The following is a 26543-nucleotide window of genomic DNA, read 5'->3' as shown; positions in this document are numbered from 1 at the left end:
CCGGTCTTCTGCAGTACCAGCAGTCGCAAGAAGGATCACTAGCGCCCTCTACCACCAGGAGGCGGAAGTCATTTAATGACTCATATTTGACCCGGCGGAAGTGCCAAACATGCGCTAATTATTTTGCGAAACGAGTTTGACCCGGCTGTAATTCTAGGCAGGCGGATACTATATTCCCGGCGGCAATTCAAGGAAATACGGTACAAACAAAATTAAACACCGGCGGAAAGCGATAATCGGTATAAAAAAAAATTACAATTAAAATCCGCGTCCTGGGGACGCGTGGACTTCCGGAATTTCGCGTCCTTTCTGATTTCAATGTGTAAAAAGACACAAAAAGTCAGTTAACGCCAACACTGATGGACGCCCCTGCTTATTTCAGCAAGACAATGCCAAGCCATGTGTTACAACAGCGTGGCTTCTTAGTAAAAGAGTGCGGGTACTAGATTGGTCTCCCATTGAAAATGTGTGGCGCAATATGAAGTGTAAAATACCACAACAGAGACCCCGGACTGTTGAACAACTTAAGCTGTATATCAAACAAGAATGGGAAAAAATTCCTGAAAAGCTTAAAAAATTGGTCTCCTCAGTTCCCAAACGTATACCGAGTGTTGTTCAGAGGAAAGGCCTTGTAACACAGTGGTAAAAATGCCCCTGTGCCAACTTTTTTGCAATGTATTGCTGCCATTAAATTCTAAGTTAATGTTTTTTTGCAAAAAAAAATTAAGTTTCTCGGTTCGAACATTAAATATCTTGTCTTTACAGTCTATTCAATTAAATATAAGTTGAAAAAGATTTGCGAACCATTGTATTCTGTTTTTATTTACTTGTTTTGGGTTTTGTATATACTGTATACAGTCGCGATCAAAAATGTACATACACTTGTAAAGAACATAATGTCATGGCTGTCTTGAGTTTCCAACACTTTCTACAACTCTTATTTGTTTGTGATAAAGTGATTGGAGCACATACTTGTTTGTCACAAAAAACATTCATGAAGTTTGGTTCTTTTATGAATTTATTATGGGTCTACTGAAAATGTGACCAAATCTGCTTGGTCAAAAGTATACATACAGCAATGTTAATATTTGGTTACATGTCTCTTGGCAAGTTTCACTGCAATAAGGCGCTTTTGGTAGCCATCCACAAGCTTCTGGCAAGCTTCTGGTTGAATTTTTGACCACTCCTCTTGACCAAATTGGTACAGCTCAGCTAAATGTGTTGGTTTTCTGACATGGACTTGTTTCTTCAGCATTGTTTAAGTCAAGACTTTGGGGAGGCCATTCTAAATTGTGGCCAAACAGCTCACACATGGACAAAGATAAGACTGTGCCGTTAGGGGTGCATGTCTGATGCAAGGGCTGTTTAACACCTTTCTTACGTCACGACTCTGGAGACCGATGAGCGTTGTCAGCAGGTTTAATGACATTCAAAAGGGTGAAACTAAAAAGACAAACAATACAGTCAATATATAAATATGTTATGCAAATGTATTCATATATATGCTGTAATGCTACCTTACAAGACATGAGAAGGTAAACAAAGTGAAATTGTACTACGACGCCATCTTAGATGACATCGCAAATTATTGCTAATGAGTATGGCAAAGATCATACATCAAAAATCATAAATTTAGCTCGAAATATTTTATACAAAAACCAAGTTTCAAAGTTCAACTTATGATACATACCGGCGATGCAACCTTAAACAAAGGATATATGCAGTTTTTCTTCGAAAATAACCACCATAAAGTACGTGCTGGAACCGGAGATTTCTCTGCTTGGCTTATGTAACTTCCGGTCAATAAAGTTTGATTCAAAATACACACTTCTCAAAGATGTATTAACTGCCATGACCACATGATGGCGACAAATACACATGTAATAATATTAATTACATAACAAGCTTATTTAAGCACAACACATTTCAACAACAAGAGTTTACAACTTTTAGTTGTAACAGAACACTCCCCGCTTGGCGTGGATAAACGCCACAAAAATAACTGGAAAAAACAAACAAATACCTCTCATTAAATAATCAAAGGTACAATTTCTGAGATGGGTCTGGTCAATACCTTTGTATCATCTGACCTGACTACCCTTAGCTCTACTGAACGGACTTTGCCATCTTTACTTGGGAACACCTGAGTTACACGTGCAAGAGGCCATTCATTTCGGGGAATTTGGCTGTCTTTGAGTATAACGACCGTACCTACGCTCACGTTAAGTTGACTGGAATGCCACTTGCGACGTGGTTGGAGAGTGGGAAGGAACTCCTTCTTCCACCTGTCCCAGAAGGTGTTTGACAGGTGCTGGACTTGGCGCCACTGATGTTTGTAGAGGTCTGACGCTGTAAAGTTGCCAACTGGAGCCTTAAGAGGGGTTACCTTTTGGGTTATAAGAGTGGCCGGAGTCAAAGTGAAAGGGTCACATGGGTCCGATGAAACAGGGACAAGGGGTCTTGCGTTTATAATAGCCGCCACTTCTGCCATAAAGGTGACAAGAACTTCGTGAGTGAGTTTAGTGGTCTTGAGCTGGAAAAACATTGTGTCCAATATTTTCCGGGCAAGTCCAATCATTCTTTCCCATGACCCGCCAAAGTGGGAAGCGTGTGGAGGGTTAAAAGTCCATGTACATCCGTGATCTTTAAGGTAGGTTTGTACAGCTGTGTTGTCTAAATTTGAGGGGATCTTCAGTTCTTTACATGCGCTGACAAAATTGGTACCTCTATCAGAACGAATGCTTTTTACAGGTCCTCTTACTGCCAGAAACCGTCTGAATGCATTAACAAAGCTAGAGGTATCGAGAGACTCTATCACCTCAATGTGAACTGCTCTAATACTCAAGCATGTGAATAAGACAGCCCACCTTTTATTTTGGATGATACTTCCTCTTGTGCGCTGTGAAGACACAATCCATGGGCCAAAAACATCTAAGCCCACATTAGTGAATGGGGGGTCCGTTGTAAGACGGTCTGGAGGGAGGTTCGACATTTTTTGTGTACTCATAGGGGCACGAAGTCTTTTGCAGGTTACGCAATGATAGATGATTGTGCTCACCTTTCTCTTGCCACCTACAATCCACCATCCTGCAGAGCGAACAGCTCCTTCTGTGAAAAGGCGACCTTGGTGTCGGGTCTGCTCGTGGTAGTGCTTAATGAGAAGAGCTGCAATATGGTGTTGGCCAGGAACTATGAGTGGGTTCTTTTCACCTGGGCTCAAGTTTGAATCACAGATGCGACCTCCTACTCTAAGAAGTCCATTTTCATCCAGGTAGGGTTCTTGAGAGGACTGGTTCGGGGTAGTTTATCGTGTTTTTGCACACACTTCAATTCCTTGGCATACACATCCTGTTGTACTGCTTGAATGATTATGTTTTGGGCTTGGTTTGACTCGTCTACAGTGAGTCCTGTCTCACAGTAGTGCCAACCACGGCAGTGATTGATTTTGCTTGGCAGTGATTTGAAGTTATGTATGACGTGTAGTAGTCTCGAAACAGCACGCTTGAGAGACTTCCATGTCGAAAACTTGTTGAATCTGTCAGAGCCAAGTTGTTTGGTTGAGATTGTGGTTTTGAGTGTAGACACCTGTGGTCTGACATCAGAGTCTGTGCAAGGTTCAACAAGTTCAAAAGAGTCATTTGAGGGACTATGATCTTGGAGCATGAAGTCAGGGCCAGTGAGCCAGTTACTAAGGGGTAGCTGGTAAGCAGGAACAGAACGTGTGGCGTGATCTGCTGGGTTCTGGCTGCTCGGTACGTAATGCCATTGGCTTGGTTGAGAAGATTTGCGGATTCTCGTAACACGGTTAGCCACGTAGACATAAAATCTTCTTGTCTCGTTGTGGATATAACCTAGAACTACTTTACTGTCTGTATAGAATGCAGTGTAGTCTATTTCAAAGCCTAATTCGTCAGTGAGAAGATCTGCAAGCTCGACTGCTAACACAGCAGCACTAAGCTCTAATCTTGGTATGGTCTGCTCTGGGCGTGGTGCTAACTTTGCCTTACCTAAAACAAAGCCTACTTCACAGTTCCTAGCTGCATCTGTTACTCTTAAATAGGCCACTGCAGCTATAGCCTTAGTAGATGCGTCCGAAAATACCAACAACTCTTTTTTTGTAGTTGTTGAGGGAGAAATTTCTGTGTATGCTCTGGGAATGGTCAAGTTGGACAGTTCTTTAAGTGAGTCTTTCCACAGGGTCCAGGACTCTTCCATTTCTGAGGGCAATGGTGCATCCCAGTCTCCATTCTCTGCCATAAGTTCACGCAGAATGGACTTTCCCTGCATTGTTACTGGTGCTACAAAGCCTAATGGATCATAAAGGCTGTTTATTGTTGATAAAACACCTCGTCTAGTAAAGGGCTTTATCTCGTCTGACACTCTAAAGGTGAAGCAGTCTTTCTTTAGGTCCCAAAGGAGACCCAGGCTACGTTGCATGGGGACTGAATCAGCTTCAAAGTCCAAGTCCTTTAGGTCTTTGGCATGATCTTGTGAAGGGAATGCTTCGAGTACCTCTTTTCTGTTAGCTGCTATTTTATGCAGTCTTAGATTTGAGTTTGCAAGTGTGTCACGGGTTCTTTGTAATAAGGACACAGCCATTTCAACAGTGGGGAGGGATTTGAGTCCGTCGTCTACGTAGAAGTCGTGTGTGACAAACTGCTTGACATCTGGATCACAATCTGGCTGGTTGCGTAGAACAGACTGATGTAAGCCGTATATGGCCACTGCTGGTGATGGGCTATTCCCAAAGACGTGGACTCTCATCCTATACTCTACAATGTCTTTGGAAATGTCATTGTCACGAAACCACAAAAAACGCAAGTAATTTCTGTCTTGCTCTCGAACATTGAAACAGTAAAACATCTGTTCAATGTCGGCTGTGAAGGCAACAGCTTCCTTTCTGAAGCGTATTAGGACACCTAACAGTGAGTTGTTAAGATCTGGTCCTGTCAACAACACATCATTTAGTGACACATTCTTGTACTTCGCGCTGCTGTCAAAGACGACCCTAATCTGTTTGGGCTTGCGAGGGTGGTAGACACCGAATAGTGGCAAATACCAACATTCCTCTTCGTCTTTCAGTGGAGGGGCAAGCTCTGCATGTTTGTTTTCAAATATTTTGTCCATAAACGTGATGAAATGTTCCTTCATTTCTTCTTTCCTTTCAAAGCTACGAACAAGAGACATTAAGCGGCTCAGGGCATGCGGTCTGTTGTTAGGGAGTTTTTGACGTGGCGACTTGAATGGTAATGGAGCTGTCCAGCTCTTGTCTGTGTCCTTTTGTAGTCCTTCTTCCATTATTTTCAAGAAGGCTTTGTCCTGAATGGAGGGTGCGATGTAATTGTCATGTCTGGTTTGTTTGAACACATTACATCCTAAATGATCAGGTTCACAAGCGCTATCCACAAGTTGAGTGCTGAAGCTGAATGGAACTTGTATCTCACAATGTCTCTCTATTACATTAAATACATTGGGGCATGGCTCAAACATTGTAGGACGCCCCTTCTCAGTTGTATTTGTGAACAGCGTCTTCACAGCGAGAGTTTTGTGGACATCACCTAAACACACGTTTCCTACTATGACCCACCCGAGGTCCAATTTTTGTGCATAGGGTGCATTGTTAGGGCCACTTATCTGTTTACGGACTTTGTGAACTCTAATAGCATCCCGTCCGAGAAGCATGAGTATGGGGGCATTAGAGTCCAGGTCAGGGATAAGGTGAGCTACTGACTTTAGATGACTGTGTTGCATAGCTGCACTGGGTGTGGGAATTTCATCTCTATCGTTTGGGATATTTCTACATTCAATGAGGCTAGGCAATGGGATGTGGACTGAACCATCTATGGCTGCCACTACATATCCTGTAGCTCTCCTGCCCATTGCTTCTTTAGTACCAGCACATGTCCTTAGTGAATAAGGGGAACTAGGGCCACGGTCATTGAACAATTCAAAGAACTCAGGACATACTAACGACCTGTTGCTTTGTTCATCATGGATGGCATAGAGCCTTACTGCTTGTTCAGGATGGCCTGCTGGGTACACTTTAACAAGACTAATTTTAGAGCAGGATCTGCCTGCTTCGTTCACGCCACAAACCTGTGTGCACTTGGACGTGATCTCCTCCGACTTAGCGGAGTCACTCTCCCCGCCATACTCTGCTGCAGGTTCAGTTACTCTAAGCCAGGGTGCTGGTCCTGGGTGAAGAGCAGTGCAGTGTTTTTCATCAAGACACTCAGAGCACTGTATCTTGACCATACAGTTTTTTGCAATGTGTGTAGATGAAGAACAGCATTTGAAGCAAATGTGGTTCTCTTTTAAGAATGCTTTTCGATCATCGAGTGTTTTCATTCGAAATGATCTGCACTTCAAGAGGGGATGAGGTTTCATGTGAATTGGGCAAAGCTTGTCGCTGTCTACAGCTGTGTTTGCCGTTCTTTGTGTATCTAAATTGTAACGGGAGACAACATCAGTTTTGTGCACTGAAATTTCTTTTTGTTTATATGCTCTCCATGGCAGTTTGTCGAGTTTGTGTACGTCAGGGAACGATGTAAAGTTAAAACTGGGGTCATTTCTTGAGTTAGCTTCCTGCGTTACAAAGTCTACAAAAACATTGAATGGTGGGAAGGGGACACGTTGTGTGCGTTTGTATTTAGCTCCTACTGTGATCCACCTTTCTTGCAAATTGAAGGGAAGTTTCTGCACAATTGGATTTAATCCTCTTGCGGTATCCAAAAACGCAAGACCAGGAAGGTCTCCTTCAGCTTTAGCACTCTGCATTTCCATGAGCAGGTCACTAAACTTCCTTAGTTTTGTGTAGTCTTTGGATGTGATTTTGGGGAACATATCAATTATTTTGAAGAGTGTATCCTCAATCACTTCAGCTGAGCCATAACATTGCTCAAGTCTGTCCCACATCATATTGAGACCTTTGGTTGGGTTGTTAATGTGTATGGCTCTAATTTGTTCTACGTGTTCAGAGGATTCTTTGCCAAGCCACTTTAACATCAAGTCCATCTCTTCACTTGTTGTTAGTTCTAATCCATTTATTGCATTTTTAAAGGAACGTTTCCAAGCTCTGAAATTTTGAGGCTTGTCGTTAAATTGCAGTAGTCCTGTTGCTACTATTTCCCGGCGAGCAAAGTATCTAATAAAGTCACTCACATTAGAGTTTTTAGGCTCTTGGCATGAAGGCCGGACATCATGGAAGTTGGATGCTGATACCTGAGTTGACCAACTTGCACTGTCATTGTTTTGGATGTGAGGAGAGGAGGAAATGACTGAGGGGTTTTGGAAGTTTTTAAGATAATTAGGGGGGCCAAAGGGCATTTGTTTAGAGTCACTTTGTTTTGTTGGTTGAAGTAATTGATTGCTACTGAGCTTTGACTTGCTCTGAGGAGCATTTTCACATTGTGATGGCTGTGTAACAACATATTTTCCCTCTTTTACAAATTCAGCTTGGCTGAGGACATATTGCTTTGTACGTTCAGATGTGACAAAAGAACAAGGATTGCTGCGTGCTTCTACCTGTGTGACTACAGCTGTTTCTAATGCCTCTGCTTCAGCAATAGCAGATGCAACATCTTTTTCATGTTGAAGAAATTCAATAGATGCCTCTATTTTAGCTTTTTCTACTTTTAAGTCCATTTCTTTTGCTGCAAAACCGAGGCGGGCTTTGGCTGCCTCAGCTTTTGCTCTTGCCCTAGCTGCTGCGGAACCTGTGGAGGAGTTCGTCGAAGCCTCGGACCGGGTCTTTAAAGATGGCGCCTTGCTGGACATGGTGGGGTGGACTAGATGATGACTGCTGAATCACTGCTGTATGCCGTCTGCGTTGTAGCGTTGTGGCGTAGTAGTGGTCAGCTTCACTCTAGCGTGCGACGACTGCGTTACCTCTGTCTGTTTAGATGCCGCCGTTTCACTGTGCCGCTAGGGGTGCATGTCTGATGCAAGGGCTGTTTAACACCTTTCTTACGTCACGACTCTGGAGACCGATGAGCGTTGTCAGCAGGTTTAATGACATTCAAAAGGGTGAAACTAAAAAGACAAACAATACAGTCAATATATAAATATGTTATGCAAATGTATTCATATATATGCTGTAATGCTACCTTACAAGACATGAGAAGGTAAACAAAGTGAAATTGTACTACGACGCCATCTTAGATGACATCGCAAATTATTGCTAATGAGTATGGCAAAGATCATACATCAAAAATCATAAATTTAGCTCGAAATATTTTATACAAAAACCAAGTTTCAAAGTTCAACTTATGATACATACCGGCGATGCAACCTTAAACAAAGGATATATGCAGTTTTTCTTCGAAAATAACCACCATAAAGTACATGCTGGAACCGGAGATTTCTCTGCTTGGCTTATGTAACTTCCGGTCAATAAAGTTTGATTCAAAATACACACTTCTCAAAGATGTATTAACTGCCATGACCACATGATGGCGACAAATACACATGTAATAATATTAATTACATAACAAGCTTATTTAAGCACAACACATTTCAACAACAAGAGTTTACAACTTTTAGTTGTAACAGAACAAAGACCTTCTGGAGGAAAGTTCTGTGGTCAGATGAAACAAAAATTGAGCTGTTTGTCCACAATACCCAGCAATATGTTTGGAGGAAAAAAGGTGAGGCCTTTAATCACAGGAACACCATTCCCTCCGTCAAGCATGGTGGTGGTAGTATTATTGCCTGGGCCTGTTTTGCTGCTAATAGAACTCGTGCTTTAAATGGGACAATGAAAAAGGAGGATTACCTCCAAATTCTTCAGGACAACCTAAAATCATCAGCCCGGAGGTTGGGTCTTGGGCGCAGTTGAGTGTTCTAACAGGACAATGACCCCAAACACATGTCAAAAGTGGTAAAGGAATGGCTAAATCAGGCTAGAATGAAGGTTTTAGAATGGCCTTCTCAAAGTCCTGACTTAAACGTGTGGACAATGCTGAAGAAACAAGTCCATGTCAGAAAACAAACACACTTAGCTGAACTGCACCAATTTTGTCAAAAAGAGTGGTCAAAAATTCAACCAGAAGCTTGCCAGAAGCTTGTGGATGGCTACCAAAAGTGCCTTATGCAGTGAAACTTGCCAAGAGACATGCAACCAAATACTAACATTGCTGTATGTGTAGACTTTTGACCCAGCAGATTTGGTCACATTTTCAGTAGACCCATAATAAATTCATAAGAGAACCAAACTTCATGAATGTTTTTTGTGACCAACAAGTATGTGCTCCAATCACTCTATCACAAAAAAATAAGAGTTGTAGAAATTTTTGGGAACTCAAGACAGCCATGACATTATGTTCGATACTTTTTGATATTTTTCCAAATAAAGTGAACAATGAAAACATTTCAATTTCGGCTTTATTTTAACAGAAAATCTTACAAACGTGTTTCCTATTGCAGAACAATTTTAGAAGGTTAAAATATAAATTAAAGGGCATTAAACACATTAGGCTTTTCTTGTTCCACTCAAAGAACAATTTTCCATATTTCATAAAGTCTGTCATAATTAAGGATTAGGTTAGAATATAATAAAAAAGCTTAATTAACATTATATTAAATACTTAATGATTTATGGTTGCCAATCCTGGTCAGTGCTTTAAGAAAAATACAATTATTAGTAAGTACTAAAAACAAAGCTATGGATAAATGTGCCCAGTAGCAGGTAAAATACACATTTGTTAAAGATATAACACAAATTGTAGCAATGTGTTACCAAATTCAGTCATTTTACTCGCACTAGTTGACGTTAGATGGGTGGTCTTAACTCTGCTAATATTTGGCATCAATCCAAGCAGCTGTGTGCGTGACTACTTATCTCCATGTTATGTATCTACATGTTGTATATCTACATGTTATTTATCTACATGTGTACAGCAGGGGAGCTGGTTAAATTATGAGAGTAGCATACAGTATGTGTGTTTAAGAGAATGTCATCGTGTTGTGCGAGTGAGTGGGCGAGTAAAGAGAGGGGGAGGTAGAGTCCTGCAAAACTAATAATAAAGTCACAAATCGGCGCCCCGAAATTTTGACCAGAAAGCGGCGCTTAGCAGACCCATTGTAAAGTGAAGGGTTACCCCCGACGAAAACATTGACCCTGCCCTGTGCTCCTTGACGACAGTCTGCACTGGAGCCAAACAGCAGGACAGGTGTAAAAACTACATTATTACCTGTCACTCTTTATAACTTCTCGTGCAGATCTGAATGTTCATTATTTAAATGTTTACCTAAGTTTGAAGCAAATTTGGTTGTACTAATCGCCACATTTGGCGAGGCATGCTTTAAAGCAACACTTGAAGCGCAGCGCTTCCTTGTTTTAATTTTTTATGTGTATATGTATATACACATATCTATATATATATATATCTATATATACTGTATATATAGATAGATATAGATATATAGATATGTTTATATGTATATACACACACACATATATACATATATATATAAATATATATATATATATATATATATATATATATATATATATATATATATATATATATATATATATATATATATATATATATATATATATATATATATATATATATATATATATATATGTATATTAGGGTTGTACGGTATACCGGTACTAATAAAGTACCGCCATACTAATTGATTGAAATCGATATATATACTATGTGTGTATACAGTACGTGTGTATATACATATGTATGTGTGTATATACAGTACATGTGTGTATACATATGTATGTATCTATATATATTAGGGCTGTGAATCTTTGGGTGTTCCACGATAGGATTCAATATCGATTCTTGGGGTCACGATTTGATTCAAAAGCGATTTTTTTTTTTCAATTCAACATGATTCTCGATTCAAAAACGATTTTTTTCCCGATTCAAAACGATTCTCTATTCATTCAATACATAGGATTTCAGCAGGATCTACTCCAGTCTGCTGACATGCAAGCAGAGTAGTAGATTTTTGTAAAAAGCTTCTATAATTGTAAAGGACGATGTTTTATCAACTGATTGCAATAATGTAAATTTGTTTTAACTATTAAATGAACCAAAAATATGACTTATTTTATCTTTTTGAAAATATTGGACACAGTGTGTTGTCAAGCTTATGAGATGCGATGCAAGTGTAAGCCACTGTGACACTATTGTTCTTTTTTTTTTATAAATGTCTAATGATAATGTCAATGAGGGATTTTTAATCACTGCTATGTTGAAATTGTAACTAATATTGATACTGTTGTTGATAATATTCATTTTTGTTTCACTACTTTTGGTTTGTTCTGTGTCGTGTTTTTGTCTCCTCTCAATTGCTCTGTTTTTTGCACTTCTGAGTGATTTTGGGTCGGGTTTGGTTTTGGAATTGGATTGAATTGAATTGTTATGGTATTGCTGTGTATTGTTTTGTTGAATTGATTAATAAAAAAAAAAAATTTAAAAATAAAAAAAAAAACGATTTTTTTAAAAATGAGAATCGATTCTGAATCGCACAACGTGAGGATCGCGATTCGAATTCGAATCGATTTTTTCCCACACCCCTAATATATATATATATATATATATATATATATATATATATATATATATATATATATATATATATATATATATATATATATATATATATATATATATATATATATATATATATATATATATATATATATATATATATATATATGTATGTATACCGGTATATAACATTTTATCAAACACATTTTTATCGATTGTGTCTGTCGTGAGATATATTGAAATCTTCTATCAACCCAGCCTTAATAAAATAAGATTTTTTATTTTAACATTTAAAATTCAGCTGTACTGTTCAGTTGGTATAGCTTGAATTCTTAAGCTTCTGAGTCTCATTTGCATGTACAGTATAGTATAGTAGACTTTGCATGCAGTTGCAATTCGAAGACATTAGATGGCAGTAGTTTTCTAGGCTACGGTGTGTTGCCTAGCTATGGAGTAGTATTTGCCATTAAACTGAATCTAGTCTTTTGCTGTGCCCTTAACTGTTTACACTGAAAGTATTATACTTATTACACAATGTGCATATTAGTTGTACTTGTTATTACCAAGTTTGGAGGTGTTGAAATCTCCTCGTAAAATCACCAATGCTAATCAGTACCGTGTCAATGGCAAATCCAATATAAATTAGCATGGAGCTAGTGAATTTTGAAAAGTAGAGAGCCTTAAAAGTGTTTTGTTTTTTTGTTTTGTTTTAACATGTCCTCTCCAGCCAGTCAAGCAAATCATAAAGTTTGAGTGTTTTTTATCACGCATCCTGGCTTTGTTGGTATAGAAAATTTCAACATTGAGTCTGCTCTAAGTCTGTAACCGGACATGACGTCACAAGCAACAATTGTATCAAGTATGGCATTGTTTGATATTATGTGAATTACGGATGTAACAATATGAACATTTTATATCACGGTTATCATTATAATCTTGTTATTGTTAAATATGCTCAAAAAGTATTTATACCCAAACTGGTATCTTCTGACCAAGTTTTTAATAAAATAGATACAACAGATAAATTATATTATTATTATTATTATGTATTATTTCTGGCGGGCCTTGTGGTGTCCTACTCTGTTCAGCAGTCTTTAAAAGCACGTTAAAACAGCTACGTCTCTTTTCCTCTAATTATGGAATGATCACGCTGTTCAAAGAGAGCACTGTTTGTAGGTTGCTCGGACAGCAATGTGTTTAGATTGCAGTATGTCGTTACCTAATGGGGAAATACGTTAATGTTTCTTGTTTTCATGTTAGCATTCAAGCGAGCCAGCTGGCACCAGTCAGTCAGTGAGTTTATCAAACTGCAGTTATCAATAAAAAAAATTTAAATTGAATCTGTTATTACTAACAATTGGGAATTTTACCGCAGTTATCATTAATACCGTTTATTGTTACATCCCTAATGTGAATAAATACCCAATAGTACCAACAAAATTTGGTCAGTGCATATGTTATGTTGTTCTGTAGGGTTTTGTTTGGTATCCTAAACTATAAGTAGGTTTTGTATGTTTACCTGGTGTATCCCAAAGTCCCTAAAAACATTTAAATAGAACATGATCCAATTTTGGTTACTGTTTAACAGCACTCTGATATTATTTTCTCCTCATATAGAGAAGAAGAAGAATGAATTTTGTCAGGAGCAAAGTCTTCAGGCAAGGGACCTTCGCTTTTTGCACAGTACCAGCCTTGCCACGAGAAACAACTGCATTATTATCAGAATGGAGGTATGCTATTTGTTTCAGATGAATTAGACAACAACACATCTTAAAAAAACACCTGTTTGTTAGTTATTTTTTGTAGAACACTTCAATTAATGTCTATTGTAATAGCACGCCTGTAAATTATATGATTGGTGGTAGCATACGTCAGTCAAGTGAAGGGGAAACAAAGAAGCAAGCCTCATTCTGAGCATCAACTTTTCCATTTAAAAAGACAGTTTTAAACACAAACATGTTATAAAATGATATCAAAGGAGCCCAAGGTGTACATTTTTGCTGCTGTTGAATCATCTTCACAGTGTGCGAGGACATTCTTTATCATCTGCCACTGTGATATATGTCCCTAAAGCGCTTTGGGAGACACTGTAGTAGAAATAACAAGAGTCCTCCCTGCTAATCATTTTGCAAGGTGCCGAAATATCCTCTTTGCTCTGCACTTTTGTCAAGATTAGGTAGGTACACTCATCCTTGCACCTGATCATGAAATAACACGCTGAGCATTAATAGAAAAAAACACTATGCACAGTCATTATAACGGCTCAGTCGTTCTCACCTGTCTTTTAGGGGCCCTGTTCCGAATGCCCGGCACTCCACACACTTGGCATGCTGCTGGCACAAACCTAAACATGCAGGGCAACTCTCGCACAGTGGGCCCGCGTAGGGTGTGTCACACTTACACCTTCCGCACATACACAACCCTCTACCATTACACAGCTGCTGGTTTGGTGCCATGCACAAAGCAGTATCCATGGAACAGCTGCAGTCCTCATTTGTCCAGTCTTGGTCGCAAATGCACCTTCCACATTCGCACTTGCCGTGACCCCCACATATTCTGTGGAGGGAATTTTAAAAAATGAAAACATGTCCTTGTATAAAGATGCAGAATTTCAGGTAACGGCGTATTGTCGTTATACACCTGTTGTTTTGATATGGGCAATCAAAGTTGCTGCACTGGCAAAACTCCCCGGAGTATCTTTCTTCTGGGTTTTCTCTGCTATTACATTGACAGAAGCCATAAACGCATGCTCCCCTACCGCTGCACAATGGGGCGTTTGGTCCTGAGCGACAGAAGTTGTCATCTCTGTAAAAGCTTGATTCAATGTCGACATGGCATTGATGTCCAATATAAGGTGGGTAGCATTCACAAGAGCCGCACACCAGAGCTCCGTGGCTGCTGCAGGCTGGACTGTTTTCCTCACGGGTTCTTGCACAGTCGCACTCACCTGGAGGAAATCAGCATGATTTTAGTGTTTGTTGGAAGGACTGCCTCATTTTTTTCTTTGCTGTTACTCACACTCCACATTTATCACCAACTTGACATTTTGCGGAAAGCCTCTTGGTGCAAGGTGGACAGACCATGGTCCTCTCCTGTTCTGATTTAAGTCACCAATCATTGTGGAGCAATGGGCAGACCCCACTTTTACCTGAGCACATTATTATTATATTGAGTGTTTCCTTTATATGATCTATTTGTATTATTAATTCTGACCTCCACGAGCATGTTTCCATTTATGATGCTGCTGAACGTGATGTTGAATGCAGCCGGCATGGGACTAGTGTCCATATTCAGCTCTGTGATTGTATGGTCTTTCGGCATGGTGATGGAAAGAGGGAACGACTGGCTCACGCCAGGCCTCAAGTGGAGGGTCACCTCCTGGGGCTGCAGGTACAGCGTCTCTGCTGTTGGCTGAGTGCTACAAATAACGTAATAAGTTGAATGTTGTAATTCAAAAAGGGAAACAAATACGCTTCAAATGTTGGCATGATGGCACTTATGGCCATAAGTGCCATCATGTGACTGCAGCAAACAATACAAGACTTCAACATAGAAAGTTTTTGGTTTTTCATTTAAGGGCTGTATTTAAGCTTTTAAAATGTTGTTTCTGACCCCATTTTGGTCTTGCCTTTAATATTAACACGAGTCAGTCAGATGTGGCTCTTTTTGCCTGTCAGCCTTTAATCAAATATTCAGCTTAATAGTTTGTGGCTAAAACCCTTTTGAAAACTAATTGGCAATTAACATGTCCTCCATGAAATAGTCAAAAGGTGTCATCATGAAGGTAAGAAGTATTTAATTTATTATTGGTTCGGTTCAGTATAAAAAATGTTATTAGGAAGAATATATTTAGACTTGTTATACTCAAACATTGTTTGTCTTAAAGATGAACACATTTAGTTTGTCTTCAGTGTTAAAAAATATCATATAGCTCTTACGGAAGTACATTTAAACAGGACAGCAGTCTCAACTCTCTTTTTTTTTAACAGCTTCAAGTCGTCTCCTTACTCGTCAAGCTCGGAACAACAGCACACTTCCCCCCTTTGCAATAACAGAACTGTGTGCAACATCCGGTCTGACTGTGCTAACAAAATAAAGATTTCAAAAAGTACCTTACACAAGCATAATGTACTTAAAGCACTTATTGATACATTTACAAAATTACTATGCTTTGACTTAAAATACTGGTCAAAATGGTCCAAAGATGTATTGCACCAATAAATGTGAGGATTTTTGCATTTAATAAATAAACATTTTACTATATTAAATTAAATATATGACACAAAATTACACACTCTAAGGTGGTAAAATAAGCGTATATTGTAAAAAACGGAATTCAGAAAAACTGAATTGTATTGTTTTTTATATTGCTATTGCCGTTATTTAAATGTATTGTTATGACTATTATTATTATTATTTTACTTGTTGTGGTTTATTCGTCACTAGTTGCTCTTTTAAACTATATTCAAAGTTTAAGTTTTGGTGGTAAAAAAATACTCATGTTTTCAAACTAATGAATAATCTTGTTATTAATCGTGATTACAATATCTATCAAAATGATCTTGATTACCATTTGTGCCATAATCGTCCAGTCCTACTCTAAAGAATTACATAGTGGCCCTGTTTCATCTCATTTGTGTAAGTGTGTGTGTTTTGTGAAGCCGCATCAGAAGTTCACCAAAATAAGACAAGAAATACCTCCTGAATAATCATAGCAATTATTGCGATGTATTGGTAATTTAAAAGGAAACTGCAGTTTTTTGGGAATTTTGCCTATTGTTCACAATCCTCATGAGATACAATAACACATATGTGTTTTTTTGGGGGGGTTTGCATTTTAACTTGTGGTCATCAGCTCGTTCCCTCGATGGCCAGCAACGCAACTAATGAGAGCTATCCATTCTGCCTCTAAATCACTCTAAAAGCCACCAGCAATACTTCATTTGCATTCTATAACCTGTATAATAACCAAGCTGTAATGACATTATTTGAAGAGCGAACATTGAGGAACTGTTCTCTAGCGTAGGAACACATTACCTCGCTCACAGAGACACTCAATGCACCGGCAAGTGATAAGCTCGCTACGGCAAGAGGAAATGTTGTAGTTTCTGCGCCAGCAGCAGAATAGCTTTTGAGTTTTTAATGCACAACACGATGCAATAGGACACCTCTCTGTACTGACTGAAACACATGAATAACCATATTACAGCATCTGTAAAGTATTAGCCCACATTTCATGTTTTGTTTGTAAACAGCTAGCTCGGCGTATGTAGTTGTACTAACAAGCATGAAGTGCTACATGTACTCGATGGACAATTGTCTGTTTGGTCAAGCTGGCAGAGGACATTTCCAGTAGAATTTGGGAAGGTGGAAAAAAGTTTGTCCCAATGCAGGGTTTGTTAGCAGTTATGAATAGTTTGTCTTTCAGTGTGATTCAGTTTCTTTGAGCAGTGTCCCCCTCGCCGGATACATGAAGCATCATAATAACATTTTGTGCCACTCAGTGCAGCAGAAGAACTCCATTTTGTCGGCATAGCTTAGCCCCAAGCTCCACATTTACACCACAAAGACAGGACCGTCTTGACTCACTCTCAACTGACGACGCTTGTCTGGTTCAGCCTTTCACCCTCTCTTTGTGCTCGCTCAGCTTCTATAACGAGTAGTTCATCCTCCTTATACTCAGGTTCCAATAGATAAGGTTGTGAATCCTCATTGCTACAAAAATAGCCATCTATTATGAAGTCTGCCATGATTAGCAAACACAGGTTTTTTTTGCCAGAAGTAGTGAGTACGTTGCTATGAGAAGCAGGAAGTGTATTGCTATGCGCACTGAAACAAAAAAAGTCCCGATAATGCTTAAAATGACCCAAATGCCGTAAATGTTGTACATATTACATATTATTGTGAATGTTTCTGTTACTAAATTATATATATATATATATGCCTACAGCAGGTATATACAATGTTGATGTAGGTTTTTGAAAATGGGGCTTAAGGTAGCACATGACACTCCCATTAGCTACATCTTACAAGCGTGTTTTTTATCTTAAGAATGCAAAAATAAATAAATGGATATGTGTTCTTGTCGCCAAAAAAGTGCAGTTCCCCTTTAAGTGTCTCTGTGCTATGTTGCCCAGTACAATACGGCTTGGTAATGATAACACTCTTTTTGTTTTGTTTTACTTGACCCCTCAATCTTCCCACTCCACTATGCCCAATTCCCGAAAACAGATCTCGCTTGTCTACTTCATCAATATATGTCCCCGTTAGCAAAGGAACACAGCACACAGTTTGTCTCTATTGCAATCTTACCTGCTATCATTTCTGGTAACTTGAACGCTGCCCTGAGGATTATACATGAAATGTGTGGTACAGCCTGCACTCCTTAGCCCCTTCACGGTGTGACAGCGACGCTTCAAACCAGGGGCGGTGCACCAAGCAAACTGCGGATCCGACTGGATGCAGTCGTTACAGTTGGACGCAGGCTTGAGAAATGTTTCATCTTCAGCCCAGCTGGGTAACAGTAGAGGCAACAGCAGCAACAAGAGACGCATGGCCTTCAAAGCCATCTTGCAGTCAACAATAAAATGAAGCAAAGCATCACTTGTGAGCAGAATATCACTATTCAGCATTAAAAACTATTTTTAGTCTGCATACCCATGTGACTATTCATGATGCTTTTGTCCTATCTGACTGTATTCTTGTTCCTCAGAAGGAATCACACAAAGTCAAGAATAACAAAATACAGTAGTACCTCAACTTACAAGCTGAAATGGTTCTGTGACAGAGCTCTTAACTAAACATTTGTATCTTAAATCACTAGTGTTTACCATTGAAATTGGTGCTTGGCCCTCCCAACACAGCACAATATTAACATGTAACATGCCTTTTAAATAGAAACACACTTTTACATAGGAAATATTGTACAAAAACAATACAATAGAATGTACTAACTTACCTTGGTTACTGAAAGCTTTCTCTTCTTTTATCAAAATAAAGTTAGATTTTTATGACTAAATGATTCAGTGACTCCAGTGACATTGGCTTGGAATGAGATTTGTGCTAAAATGTTGCTCAGTCACTGTTTTTATTTCCAAACCAGACCCTTCTAACCCTTCTATTGATATAGCCTTTCACTCCAAATATTTACATGACAGAGTAGACCCTTAGACCATAAGTCCAGAAATATTAACAAACATTGTCACTAAAGGAACAATACAGTCAATAAACACAAGTGTGGTGTCTCACTGTACAATTTACCCTTCCTTCATTTCTCCACAGTCATTGAAAGCCATCATAACCCCACTTTGCCTTTTGGTTTTGGATTTTCGTGGTCTGGGTTTGGAACACTGGCTTGTGCTGGAGCTCGCCTCACAGCTTGCTTCACAGACTCACTCGCTGCCTTTTGAGTTCAGGGCTCTGGAGGCCATTCTGCAACACAGGGTCAGGACAACTTTGTTGCAGTCAATTTGTTCTTATGTAATGAGGCAAAATCACACTTCTACCAAACAGGTAAACAATCTCCAAACCCGATTGAATGAAGTTGAACCAGTGATATTGGACATTTTGGAATCTCTGGTGGATCCGAAAATCTTATCTGCCGATAGAAGTAAACTACACATACTGCTGCAGAACAGTAAGAGGTAACAAAACATCAAGAACACAAATGTGTGACCTATTCCGTGCTATTTATTTTCGATTGCCCTAGTGTGTGAATGTGAGTGTGAATGTTGTTTGTATATCTGTGTTGGCCCTGCAGCTGAGATAGGCTCCAGCACCCCTCGCAACCCCGAGAGGGACAAGCGGTACAAAATGGATGGATGCTTTTGAAATATTGGACTATTAAAAGCGAGAATACAGCTCTGGCATGGCTTTGAAGGGGAACTGCACTTTTTAAAAAGTTTGCCTGTCATTCACAATCTTTATGTGAGACAAGCAAACATATGTTTTTCTTTTTTTATGCATTCTAACTCGTAAATAAACGCTAGCTAAAATCAGCTAACAATGGAGGTAATTGGATTGGCTCTATTCTGCCTATAAAGCGCTCTAAAAACATCCAAAACCTCTATCAACGTTTTCTATACATGCTGTAAGTATATAGGCACATTCATAATAACATGTAATATTTACATATTTTTGTCATTTTAAGAATGCGGCGGCGTATTAATTTCACTGACACATCACAACTTTTGCGTTTTCCTTCAACAACAACAGCAACAATAGTACTCATGGCTGACATGAGAGACAACAAAGACTACTTTAAGACATATAATGATTCGAAACCTTATATTTTTGAGCCTGAAAATGGAGGATGGGCTACAAGTTTTAGAAATTGTGCTAAACATATCCAGCTTTAGTGAAATACTAAGCATCATGTAGCAGTAGTGCTAAAAGCTGAACAAGAAATACAAGGTATGAACATAATAAAACAATCGCTTACTGTATATTGTCTGCTCTCACTGGGATGCCGACTAATGGGAAGTTCATATCTTCCCGTTTAGATGAAGAATTATACATAATCCTCCCACAGGTTAAAAACAAAAAAAAAGTGGCTGCAAACAAGCGTTTTTCCGTGTCTTTCTCGCCATCTCCGGGTCAAAGTTGACCAACTTCTCAGTTTATGGCCATAATTTGTAATCTAGAATTAACTTTTACTATTTCAGAGGCGATGCAGCAGTTCACTGGCTCAGTATGTCATTAGCTGCATAAGCTGGTTAGCTCTTTGATCAAGGCGCCGCTAAAAGTTAGATAGATAGATAAATAGTACTTTATTGATTCCTTCAGGAGAGTTCCATCAGGACTATTAAAATTCCAGCAGCAGTGTACAGAATTGAGATATAATTGAAAAAGTAAATAATAAATAATAATAAAAGTAGTTTGTCTACGTTTGCGCTTGTAATAACAATAACGCTAATATTTGGTTAATATTCAGGTCATGAGATGTAAATGGGGTATTGTTGACGGTTTTGGGTGGGGTTTTTTTCCCCAGAGTTTCAAATATGCAATCGAGTACTACCATTAGCTGCATTGTTAGCCACCTCGTACTTTGTGTATTTTACGAATCAGAATGCATAAAAAAAAGAAACGTGCATGTGTTCTCGTGTTACGTGGGGATTTTGAATGATAGGCAAAATAAATAAAATAAAAAGTTCAGTTCCCCTTTAAGAAACTAATGAGAATTTAATTGTGGTCACCTTTAACCTTTGGGCACGCCTAGGACCCCAAAAAAAGCATTGCATGTGTTCCTTATGTGACATGATTATTCAGTTTGATGTGCCGAGTGAAAAACAAGAAAATATTGTTTTGGTGTAATTTCACCCCTTAACCACCAGATAGCACCAGAAAACAATGAGCGTCTTTCTCAGAGCTTTGATAAGAATAAATGAGTTAAACTGCCATTAAACCCCAAAAATGTAATGAAAATGACCTTAAGCAGTTATATACATCATGTCAGATATATATAAAAGACTTGTTTGAGCTCAATAAACTTAAACAAGTCCTTCCTGTCTTCTCTCTCATTCTAGCTCAGTGGGCACTGCAAAAATAGAATTTTTTTGTGTATAATTGTCTACTGTTTCAAAATCGATGTTGTCATGAATTATTGACCTATTCAAGGCTGTAATTACCCACCCTCAAATATTCCACTCTGCAACTTCTTCTTTTTTTAAATATTGCATTTTCCCCATTATTAAAGGCCTACTGAAACCCACTACTACCGACCACGCAGTCTGATAGTTTATATATCAATGATGAAATCTTCACATTGCAACACATGCCAATACGGCCGTGTTAGATTAGTAAAGCGCAATTTTAAATTTCCCGCGGAATATCCTGCTGAAAACGTCTCGGTATGATGACGTTTGCGCGTGACGTTACGGATTGTAGCGGACATTTTGGGACACCATTGTGGCCAGCTATTAAGTTGTCTGTTTTCATCGCAAAATTCCACAGTATTCTGGACATCTGTGTTGGTGAATCTTTTGCAATTTGTTTAATGAACAATGGAGATAGCAAAGAAGAAAGCTGTAGGTGGGAAGCGGTGTATTAGCGAGCGGCTGCAGCAACACAAACACGTAGCGGCTACGTCGTAGCTGGTGTTTCATTGTTTACATTCCCGAACGATGACAGTCAAGCTTTACCATTGGCCTGTGGAGAACTGGGACAACAGAGACTCTTACCAGGAGGACTTTGAGTTGGATACGCATGCTTGTGGAGATGGGACAACAGAGACTCTTACCAGGAGGATTTTGAGTTGGATACGCGGTACCGAGAGTACGCAGCTGCGGCTTCCAAACATTTGATCGCTTGCCCGTACGTGCGTGCTGCTATGTGCATGTCACGTACGTAACTTTGGGGAAATATATGTGCTGTATGAACTTTGCGGAGGTGAACGGTACTTTGGGCTGTGGGATTGAGTGTGTTGCGCGGGTGTTTGATTTGTATTGGCGGGTTATATGGACGGGAGGGGGGAGGTGTTTGTTATGCGGGATTAATTTGTGGCATATTAAATATAAGCCTCGTTGTGTTGTGGCTAATAGAGTATATATATGTCTTGTGTTTATTTACTGTTTTAGTCATTCCCAGCTGAATATCCCACCCGCCTCTCACAGCATCTTCCCTATCTGAATCGCTTCCACTGCCCTCTAGTCCTTCACTTTCACTTTCCTCATCCACGAATCTTTCATCCTCGCTCAAATTAATGGGGTAATCGTCGCTTTCTCGGTCCGAATCGCTCTCGCTGCTTATGGCCATGATTGTAAACAATGTGCAGATGTGAGGAGCTCCACAACCTGTGACGTCACGCTACTTCCGGTACAGGCAAGGCTTTTTTATCAGCGACCAAAAGTTGCGACCTTTATCGTCGATGTTCTCTACTAAATCCTTTCAGCAAAAATATGGCAATATCGCGAAATGATCAAGTATGACACATAGAATGGATTTGCTATCCCCGTTTAAATAAGAAAATCTCATTTCAGTAGGCCTTTAAAATAACTGTTAATTTTTTACAAAAAAGCCATAAACCATAAAAAATAAAAATATAAATATCAACAATCGATCTGAAGTCTTGAAAATAGGGAAACAAAATATTTTGTTGCTGACTTATAACACTTCATTTTGTAAGTCAATCTTAAGGTTGCACAACAGTTAAGTGAGATTTTCTGTGGTTCTGCTTGTAAACTGAGCAATTTTTTATTGACATAATAAACACAATATTTGTCTCCTACACCCTCTCCTTTTGTGTCAAAACTCTTACAGTTTATCCGAGTTAGAGACGGACATTAAGGTGTTCAAGGATTCTTTGTTGAAGATTTTGGATGAAGATGAAATCATTGAAGAACTATGTCTTACCAAGTGGACAGACCCGAGAGTTTTGTATGTCACACACAGACACACACACCCACACACCGTTTTGTATTTCTTTCTAATTACATTAATTTAGAAATCTTTAATCATAGAAGTTACCAGGATATTTTGCATTAATATCTATACAACAACTTATTCATTTGCCACTTTCTTGTGTCAGAAATTAAAATTCACTCCTATGTATATGTCATTCTATTACTCTTTTTTTTTTTAACAATTTTATTTAATGCTCGGACTGCAGTGAGTTACCTGTGTTGATGCATGATTTATATATTCCATGGCAGAATTGGTACTATGACATGTCAGATGTCATAAAATCACATACAGTACGATTCAATTATTTTCAGTCATAATTCCCCTGATGACGGAATTGCCCAAGCCCCCCTGAATTGTATTACTTTTGAGAATGTTATATTTATTCACCTATACAACGCACTGTTACGAGGACTAATTTTTTATTTTCATTCCTGTCACAAACTAATCCATCTTTTAGACTTTGTTAGCTCTGTACACATGGTCCTGTGTACTTACTATTTCTACTAGGTAGCCTAGTGATAAGATTGAGCACTGCTTCCACCGAGCTACAGAGTTGTGTAACGTTCCAACCTCATTATTAGAGTGTAGACACACATAATGAAAATCTCCCCTGCAGCTCGCGACCCCACTGACACCCACTATTTGAGAAACACCGGAATATTATAAGTTTTTTGGGTACCTTTTGCAACCAATTTTGGTCAGTGCCTGTGAGGTTCATAAAGCAAATATTGTTTGTTGTTTAATAATATTTACGGTCCTTATTTGAGTCAAATTGTATCTTTCTAGTGAGGAGAGCAGTTTGGGGATTGACCATGCAGAGGAGATGGAACTTTTGTTGGATAATTACTACATGCAGGTAACCGTAAAGCCTGTAGAAAGCAACATGGTGACAATAATACTTACCAGTCAAGTTATACCAGTAAAGACAATTTACAGTTTCATCAACACTGATAATGTAACAAATAACTGTTTTTGAGGTGTATGGCAATGATGCTGCTTGTTCATACTTATGTATGTTGTCCCTGCAGGCTGAGGAGCTGGGGAACAAGGCCAGAGAGCTGAAAGGCCTGATAGACGACTCAGAGAGTGTCATCTTTATAAATCTGGACAGGTACAGTCCACTCTTATAAATGATTATTGAAAATCCAACACTGTGTGTTCTGGGACATGGTTTGACTTGTAAGTTGTTTGAATTTCAAAAAACAGCAAACTGACATAATAAAATAAATCACTCTCACTGTAATGCCGACTGATGGGATGTTTACATCTTCCTGTTCAGATGAATAATTAATCATAATCCCCATGCAGGGTTTAATTTAAAAAATGGTCTGTTTTTGCACTTATAATAACTCAAACTAGGCTAATATTCAGGTCATGAGATGTAAATTGAGTTTTGTTGGTGTTTTTTGTATGTTTTTAGATGGCTTTATGGGCGCAATAGAGTACTCCCATTAGCTACATTGTTAACCATCTCGTACTTGCAATATTTTACGAATTAAAATGCATTAAAAAAAATAAAAACATGTTCTTGTTTTACATAAGATTTTTGAAATTCCAAAAAAGTGCAATTCTCCCTTCTTACGTCATGTTAATGCTACTTATATTAGCAAACATTCTTCTAGCTACATTATATTTATGCTGGTATTATTGCTATCATTATTAAATATCATACCAGTATAAGAAATGTTAACTACTGTGTAATTTAAAAAAAGCATTAGCTTTGTGCTTTTTAATGTATTTTATGTCCTTTGTGTTATTTAATGTTTTCCTCTTGTTTTCATACGTTTTTACCTTATTTTGGGGGACTTTTGTATCTGTACTGCAGCCCCATAATTTCCATATTGTGGTATAATTAAAGTCCATCATGTCCTATCCCAGGGGTCGGCAACCCGCGGCTCCGGAGCCGCATGCGGCTCTTTGACCACTCTGATGCGGCTCAGCTGCATACTTGCCGACCCTCCCGGTTTTCCAACGACCCCCCCGATTTTCCCAGCAGACTGCCTCTCCTAGAAATCTCCCAGGGTAAATATTATCCTATTTTCAGGCTAATTACTTAATCAAGGGCGTGCCCTAATGGCACTGCATTAATTGTCCTCTATAGCATTTACAAACAGCGTGCCAGCCCGGCCACATGTTATATGTTGCTTTTACTTGCACACGTAGGCGACAGCAAGGCATACTTGTTCAACAGCCACACAGCTTACACTGACGGTGGCCGTATAAGTTAAAGTTAAAAAGTTAACTTTAACACTGTTACGTTACAAATATGCGCCACACTGTGAACCCACACCAAAACCCAACCTGGGTATTTGTTGTGTTGTGTTTATGTTGTGTTACAGTGCAGATGTTCTCCAGAAATGTGTTTGTCATTCTTTTTTGGTGTGGGTTCAAAGTGTGGCGCATATTTGTAACGTAACAGTGTTAAAGTTGTTTTTGTACGACTACCGTCAGTGTAAGCTGTGTGGCTGTTGAACAAGTATGCCTTGCTGGCACTTACGTGAGCAAGTAAAAGCTACTTCAACATGTGGCCAAGCAGGTACACTGTTTGGGCAGGCTGTAGAGGGCGCTAAAAGCAGTGCCAGCGCGTCCTGAAATTTGGGAGTCTCCCGGAAAATTGAGAGGGTTGGCAAGAAAGACGCTATCAAGCGCCATTCAATTAAAAGTCGCGGGCCGCACTAACATTAATTTCCTTATTAAGATGCGTGCCGGTGCGTGTGTCAGAGACCCCTGGTTAACATAGCGCAAAGCAATTTAAGCTTTGTATGCAGTGTTTTTCATTTTACATTTTTTTGTGGCTCCCATTGTTTTCTTTAATTTGTGAAACTTTCCAAAATGGCTCTTTGAGTGGTAAAGGTTGCCAACCCCTGTCCTATCCTATCCTAAAAGAGAGAGAGCAGGAATGTGTTTGCAGTGCAATACTGTCACCAAGTGGTGTTTTTTTGGTATTGCTGTAAATAATGAGCTTAAGGTTTGCTTCTATAGTGTATACTGTTGAAGTAATTGTATTTTCAAGATATTATATGTGTATGTAACTTATATAATTATTAGTATTGCTGAGCAACCTGTGGCACAATCATACCTGTCAAATCTTGTTTTGCCCTACATTCCCGATGCCCTCTTGTTTAAGTAGTTTCCTGTAAATTTCCCATACTTTAACTTAAAAAAAAAAAGAAAAAGAAATCCTCTCCATTACTGCCAGAGCTGGACAGAAGTCTGTGAGAGTGATGGTGCAGCAAGCAGTTCTTTGTGAAAGTGTACCAAATGACGCCTCACTGTTGTTTGTGTATTCCAGCCATCGAAATGTGATGATGCGTTTGAACTTGCAACTGACCATGGGAACATTCTCACTCTCTTTGTTTGGTCTCATCGGCGTGGCCTTTGGGATGAACTTGGAGTCGTCTTTGGAAGAGGTGACCCATCCTGCCTTTCCAAGCTTCTGTTTGTTTGTGGGCATGTTAAATGTTTGTGTTTATTGTTTTTGCAGGACCCTCGTGTTTTCTGGCTGGTTACAGGGTTCATGTTCCTGGGGAGCGGCTTGATTTGGAGGCGACTGCTGTCCTTCCTGGGACGACACCTAGAGCCTACATTACTCCCACCAGTAACAAACTCACTCTCTTTTCACATACA

The 26543-nt window shown here is 39.0% G+C and overlaps 4 protein-coding genes across 6 annotated transcripts in view; 1 reads left to right on the top strand and 3 right to left on the bottom strand.

The window, feature by feature from the left end:
* The window catches only part of LOC133660154 (magnesium transporter MRS2 homolog, mitochondrial-like), a 47837-nt gene that overhangs the window by 12851 nt on the left and 8443 nt on the right, over window positions 1-26543 (top strand). For both annotated transcript variants that reach the window (XR_009827779.1, XM_062063347.1), the window contains exons 4-11: window positions 13134-13246; window positions 18798-18959; window positions 19029-19159; window positions 22773-22889; window positions 23703-23772; window positions 23945-24027; window positions 26209-26326; window positions 26401-26514. Coding sequence is in view for 1 of the 2 variants with exons in the window: in XM_062063347.1 (XP_061919331.1) it covers window positions 13134-13246; window positions 18798-18959; window positions 19029-19159; window positions 22773-22889; window positions 23703-23772; window positions 23945-24027; window positions 26209-26326; window positions 26401-26514 (908 nt within the window). In the remaining variant the exon portion in view is untranslated. The remainder of the gene's footprint in view (window positions 1-13133; window positions 13247-18797; window positions 18960-19028; window positions 19160-22772; window positions 22890-23702; window positions 23773-23944; window positions 24028-26208; window positions 26327-26400; window positions 26515-26543) is intronic.
* Window positions 1402-3270, bottom strand: LOC133660150 (uncharacterized). 2 transcript variants are annotated; one of them, XR_009827777.1, is made up of 2 exons: window positions 1691-3270; window positions 1402-1443 (listed from the first exon to the last, which is right to left on the bottom strand). XR_009827777.1 is itself a non-coding variant. In XM_062063341.1 (2 exons), the coding sequence occupies exons 1-2, from the start codon at window positions 3005-3007 to the stop codon at window positions 1430-1432; spliced, it is 810 nt and encodes a 269-aa protein (XP_061919325.1). In that variant the 5' UTR covers window positions 3008-3270; the 3' UTR covers window positions 1402-1429. The 2 variants fall into 2 exon arrangements, 1 of the variants encoding a protein (XP_061919325.1); XM_062063341.1 differs by having other exon boundaries at window positions 2212-3270.
* LOC133660488 (uncharacterized) lies at window positions 5165-8547 on the bottom strand. The gene is made up of 3 exons (XM_062064027.1): window positions 8279-8547; window positions 6430-8031; window positions 5165-5170 (listed from the first exon to the last, which is right to left on the bottom strand). The coding sequence occupies exons 2-3, from the start codon at window positions 7774-7776 to the stop codon at window positions 5165-5167; spliced, it is 1353 nt and encodes a 450-aa protein (XP_061920011.1). The 5' UTR covers window positions 7777-8031; window positions 8279-8547.
* Window positions 13333-18607, bottom strand: LOC133660155 (integrin beta-1-like). The gene is made up of 7 exons (XM_062063348.1): window positions 18475-18607; window positions 17829-18085; window positions 14730-14934; window positions 14535-14664; window positions 14157-14463; window positions 13794-14072; window positions 13333-13714 (listed from the first exon to the last, which is right to left on the bottom strand). Exons 2-7 carry the CDS (start codon window positions 18083-18085, stop codon window positions 13534-13536), a joined length of 1359 nt encoding a protein of 452 aa, XP_061919332.1. The 5' UTR covers window positions 18475-18607; the 3' UTR covers window positions 13333-13533.

The sequence above is a fragment of the Entelurus aequoreus genome, linkage group LG11 (assembly GCF_033978785.1).
Source record: "Entelurus aequoreus isolate RoL-2023_Sb linkage group LG11, RoL_Eaeq_v1.1, whole genome shotgun sequence".
Lineage (NCBI taxonomy): Eukaryota > Metazoa > Chordata > Actinopteri > Syngnathiformes > Syngnathidae > Entelurus > Entelurus aequoreus.
The sequence above is the reverse complement of the archived record's forward strand: the minus strand, read 5'-3'. Positions and strand labels throughout refer to the sequence as shown.